This window comes from Hippoglossus hippoglossus, chromosome 7 (genome assembly GCF_009819705.1).
Source record: "Hippoglossus hippoglossus isolate fHipHip1 chromosome 7, fHipHip1.pri, whole genome shotgun sequence".
NCBI lineage: Eukaryota > Metazoa > Chordata > Actinopteri > Pleuronectiformes > Pleuronectidae > Hippoglossus > Hippoglossus hippoglossus.
The window spans coordinates 11,448,099-11,454,027 of record NC_047157.1 but is presented as its reverse complement, the minus strand read 5'-3'; the positions used below and the strand labels follow the sequence as shown (position 1 = coordinate 11,454,027).

At 44.0% G+C, this 5,929-nt stretch overlaps 1 protein-coding gene across 1 annotated transcript; it reads left to right on the top strand.

The window, feature by feature from the left end:
* Positions 1-4,409: 4,409 nt before the first annotated feature.
* Positions 4,410-5,598, top strand: her3 (hairy-related 3). Its single transcript, XM_034590463.1, has 4 exons — positions 4,410-4,493; positions 4,600-4,695; positions 4,787-4,868; positions 5,010-5,598. The coding sequence occupies exons 1-4, from the start codon at positions 4,440-4,442 to the stop codon at positions 5,489-5,491; spliced, it is 714 nt and encodes a 237-aa protein (XP_034446354.1). The 5' UTR covers positions 4,410-4,439; the 3' UTR covers positions 5,492-5,598.
* Positions 5,599-5,929: the final 331 nt, after the last annotated feature.

Sequence of the window (5,929 nt, the reverse complement as noted above, 5' to 3'; positions counted from 1 at the left end):
CAGCGACTGGTTGTTCCTTTTGTACCCAAAGCAAAAATAAAACGCACATTAACTGGAGGCCGTTTGCGTTTGGTGGCCATATGGGATTTGTCTATAAATAATAGTCTTCTTTGGAACCACTGCACATCCGGGATGCTGGAGCCAATAGATCTGCCTCCATATCTCGCCAAACTTCAAATAACCCATATTGCGCTAATTCCCATTTATATAGATCAGTTGTTGTGTTTAGAATTTTTCAATTTAGGTGCAACTCACCCCAGTAAAACAATATTGTTCTTTCTTGAGTGAGCTTGAATGTCTTTTAATTTACTCACTGTTAATACAAACCGTGGTGATCAGTGCTCTGGGTTAATTTTTAGTCATGCGCCATTGTGCCAGTGGTCTACAGAGGCTGACGCTGTGCGTAAAAAGATGGACCTCCTCAATCGGTCTGCCTGTACTTCACAATCATAAATCCATCAAGCCAAAACTAAAATCCTGTGAGTTGAAGTACATTTGGGCACTTCTCCAGCTTTTCCATCCAGTGGAAGCCGGATGACAGGTTCGCTGCAGCGCAGAGGTAAAATTCCGGCCGTGCAGAGAAAAGACTAAAGAATTTCCGCTTAGGTTTATTTTGATGTGCTTTTTAATCTCCAACCGAACGCTTCATTTCCACGTTGGTCATATGCCTGTTGTTTTACGCACGGCTAAAGACAGTGCGCCGAGGCCTGGTTATTCTCATTCTAATCTCACTCAAGTCGTTCAGAGTAAATGGCAGATGTTTTGCAATTCAAGGCGCATCAATGCCCATGCGCTTTAGTGTTTAACAATGGCGCGCTCCTTTTGTTAGGCACTTGTGTCTTTCAGTTCAGAGCTCGACAAAGGCTTCATCCTCCAGCGAGTTATAAAGTTACTTTCCAGTCAGTTCATTTCGGCCCTTGAAAAAACCTTAAGCGATGTTAATGTGCACCTCTGGTCTTTTCATGCGGTAACCCCGGCACACACAGGCAAACAGTGGCCATTGTGTCCCCGAACCAAAGTAAGAAGTCTTTAAATAACCCGAGGAGCACTCCATAGAAATTCATGATGCTATTTCTATTTGATGTTTGATCAGAGCCTCGTCAACAGGCCCGTCGCGTGGCTCTCCAGACAGTCCTGTCCATATTTGTAATATTTCCAGTGCACATGTCCACGTACCTGCTCGTTTTCTACTGTGTCCTTGTTACGCACAATGCGTTTTGGTCACACCAGTGGTGCCTCGGGTCCATGTGAATGGAAGGCGGTTCATCGATTTGCTCCGCTCACGGTGAGCCAAATTATGGGCCTGTGTTTGCATATTTTAACTGCGATCAGCTATGATGTCCAGACATGGAAGGCCTATCGCTCACACGCACTGCAATGCACGCACTTACAAAATTAAAGATGTATTTCAGAAATATGTTCAAACTTTGGTCAGTTTTAATTATATGCTGCACAATAATAATGACCTGCAGCATTACACACATTGGAAAGTGTTTTTATTAGACTGCGTCAGGTTATTTCCAATGGCTTTAGATAATTTTAAATTTATATAACGTCCATGTAGTTAGATCGTGGGATTCTTTGTCATCTATTGTTATTCTTAACCACCATTACCCACCTATTGTTTTCCTCTGAACTCCCCTAAATGGAAGATGTAGCCATCCACTGCATTTCTTTTATCCCAGGCCACTGTTTGGTGTGGGCCTATAACCATTGGCTTGCAAATGTCTCCGTTTCCCTCGAGGCAGAAAATAGTTTATTGCAGTAATTGCATAATTGCTTCACTAATTGTTGTTAACAAGTTCCCCAATAGTCCAATTATTACAGCAGCATTGACGGGACCCCGCCGGCAGGCATCCATGACAAAGGTCCGATGGGGTTAATGAATGACCCGGGGCTGAAAAGTGAAAGTGCAGTGAGAGCCCCGAGCCTTTTTATAAACATACACTTAACTTGTCCTTTAATGGCACTTGCATTATTACGTCAAATTGGGACACAAGTTTCTCGTTGCGCCATTCTCATGGATAGACGAGGACACAGCGGCCTTTGAGAGAAGTGATGTGGTATTGGAGGGAAAGTGTTTTAAAGTCTGTCTCCATTCCTTCACTGTAAAGAGCAGGTGATACTTTATTAAATAACACCAGTCCCTCCAGTCCCGCCTGTCATTCTGCAAATCACCCCTCTGGCCTATATGGGAGCCAACACTAATTGGAATTATACCGAGTAATCAGCGGTGAAATCCCTCCTCTGAGGCGCAGAATCACCAGACAGGCGACTGTTGTGATGCCACCACTCCGCGCTCAAAGCAGCGCTCCACGGTCTGCTGTTAAAGAGCAGGCGTGAAAACGCACATAATGTGGCGTTGAGACAGGACAAAGGCCTCCAGAGAGATCACTTACACCAGGACACCTCGGCCAAATTTCATACCGATTAAATGCTTCAGAATACAACACCGCGACTGTGGCCTGCAATGTTTCGGTACATTTTACGCAATTATCGTACGACACGAGCCCAGCACGTCTGCACTTCATGTCGGGAACATCAGATCAACGACATGACGCAGTGATTTAGGTCTGTGAAGCCAGTCAGGCTCTCATCAACAAAAACGCATCGAATATAAAGAAAACTAAATTCTAAATATCCTAAACCATGTGTCAGAATACAGGTGATTAGTTAAACTATAAAACCATAGGATAATAATGTGATGATTAATATTATAGACCTATACAAATTCTAAAAATTAAATCTGCTAATTTAAAGTTGTGAAATAAAGTTCTGCAGAGTGTACAGGAGCTGTATGCCATGAAGGGGATTTATTAGAGCAGCTCTGTTTGTTCACTTTAGAAGTGGAGGGGAACTTTTGATGCCCACACGTTTGTGGTCACAAAGCAGACGAGAAGAAAAGATCAATGGCGCACCATTATAAACTGGCCTCTTTCATGGGCGCTCTCCCCAGACTGAATACAAATACCCCTCCTTTATAAGCAGACCCTCGGCCATTTTAACACACGCATTGTGTACGGAATCACGCAAGAGGACTTGGGTGACATGGTTTTCTCACCGGCCATTGTCATGATCTACACCAACTTCATATCTCTGGTTATGGAAATGAACAAGTGACTGTAAATATAGTTGATAGGATACAACCAACAGTTTCACCAGTAATGACTCATCTAATACGAGGGTCAAGTGTGGGTCTTAATTCCCATCCATTCTCTGACGGTCTGTGTGCGCGCACATGACGCGCAGTGGACTGCAGTGAGCCCATAGTCAACACATTGTTTCAGCTGCGATGACTTTCCCAAGCCTTCAGTCCTTTCAGGGAGCAGTGTGGAGAATCGGGAGGCGAGGGAGCGAGGACAAGGGGCGGCCCGCGATTCTCCTCGGTGCCTCAGTGCGCCTGGTAAGAAAACAAAACCTGGAGACGCACAATGGCCTAAGGATCTTTACGTGTTGAACAATTTTTCAAAACCTCGCCGTTACATGACTGGTGTTAGTGTATAAACAAGGTATACTTGCACCTTTGCCTCAATTAAATAACCGAGCTTAACTGTTAACAGCCTGGCAGTGTGCAGGTGTAACAGTTTGACAATGTGGTGACCAGAAAATCGAAATGCGGTGTGGACAAGAAGGGAATTACCACGGTGCTGCCTTCGAGCGGGTGGCGTGAAACTCCTTTATAAAAGAGGCAACAGTGAGCACACTGCTCACCAACAAGAACCATATGATCAGCCATTATGTTTATGATTTATACGCTTCTCTGTAGGTGTTTGCCCCACACGTTGTTTGGGGGATATTTAGACCTACAGGCTAAATGTAACCGTTATATAATTCACTGTAAGGCCAGACAAGGGACGTTTATTAACTATACATAGGCGAGTCAGTGTGCAATATAAAATCCTGAAAAATTATTAAAGCAACACAAGATAGATGGATGGATGGATGGATGGATGGATGGATGGATGGATAGATAGATAGATAGATAGATAGATAGATAGATAGATAGATAGATAGATAGATAGATAGATAGATAGATAGATAGATAGATGGATGGATGGATGGATGGATGGATGGATTAAATGATACCATTCATTTTCATTCATTCATTTCAAGTAACATTTCTAAATATCACCTTTAAGCTTTTTGCTCGGTCATTAAACATGAAGCTGTTCAATCTCCAGCTTACTAAAGTGCTGTGGGTGACACTAACTTCCCAACACAATGGGAATAAGTGGTGGAAAATTGAGTCTAAGTCTTTGGTTAGTTTTGGCTGTCAGATGACGCCAGTGTTCCTCATGTGAGCGCATGCATGAGACTCCAGGCGGGACTATGTGCATTGAGATGTTAAGTGGGCGAGTCTCTATATAAGTCCACTCAGTGTCAACTCGTGCGCCACAGAGGGAAGGACAGACATTAACTCCAAGCGAGAAACAAACAGGATGGTGGCGACAACAGACTGCGCGGAAAAGTCCAAATCCATCACTGGAAACAAGGTGTGCAGAGCAACGCATATAGAAGAAGTGGATTTCAGGATAGAAAACTGACTTTCTCTGAGGAGTGTTGAGTGCTGTATTAATCTTACCCGTTTTTTTAAAACAGGTATCCAAACCACTGATGGAAAAGAAACGAAGAGCTCGCATCAACAAGTGTTTGGACCAGTTAAAACTGCTTCTGGAGAGCTTCTACAGCAGCAATGTATGTGGTCTTTTTTCAAACTTATATTTACTACTTGAAATAAGTGATTATTGGAAGAAATTTGTCTCAATAATTTCATCTCTTCACTCAGATTCGAAAACGCAAACTGGAGAAGGCCGACATCCTGGAGCTCACTGTGAAACATCTGAGGAACCTCCAAAGGATTCAGAGCTGTGAGTTATAAACCTATTCTTACAGTACAACAACTCATCCCATATTCAAACGCTGGGCTAATTAAGGATGATTTACGCGCAGCTTTACGCAAAATTTTACGCATAGATCCTGACCCTAACATGTCTTTCATTCATTTCCAGGCTCTGTCGGTGCCTCCGAGTTTTCTGATCACCAAACCGGCTTCCGAAGTTGTCTGGCAAACGTCGACCAGTACTTGATCATGGCGGACACCTTGAACGGAGGCGACCGCTGGATGGTTTCGCAGCTCTCCGGTAAACTCAGCCGCTCTCTGCAGGGACGAGGGCAGGTCTCCAGCACCATGGACAGCGGCCTGGTGCGCGCTGAGGCCCGGGAGGAGGATGAGGAGGAGGAGGAGGAGGAGGCGCGGAGGCTCCTTCCACCTGCGGCCGGACCCGAGGAGGGAAACACGGCCAGACCCAAAGTACAGAGACTCAACAGCGCAGGCACGTCTCGTTTCCCACCGAGCGAGGAGGCACGACAGTCCCGTGGAGCCAAACAGGCTGTCGGTGTTGAAAACAGTCCCAGTCACAAGAAGCGCCTCTCGGTCAGCCACAGGAATGAAGCAGCGAACAGTCAACACAGTGTCTGGAGGCCTTGGTAGAACTGATGAAATGTAGTTGAAGCTCGACTGTATGTTTATATTTGCACTGTATAGATTTTCACAATATGCTTATTTAGGTAAAACTGTATATGTTCTATATTTTCCTAATAAAATTTACAAAATAAAGAACATGTCTTTGTTTTATTAAAAGTTGGTGATAGACGTGCACGTGTGGAAGGGGGTGTAGCCTAATACAATGTGAACTAGATTCATGGGAAATAAAATGTGGATTTAAATATTGACTTCTTGACTTCATATTTGTTTAAAAAAGAAAAAGATGATCGACCGTGAGTACCTGTGCCAGCCTGAAGAAATGGGTTGGTGCTGTGCTGGAGAGGATCTTAAAATGCATATTAAACTGAAAGAAGATGACATGATAAGTGATATTTTTAACTTTAGAGAAGTAGGTCTATTTTCTCTTCTGTGGTTTGGCCAAAG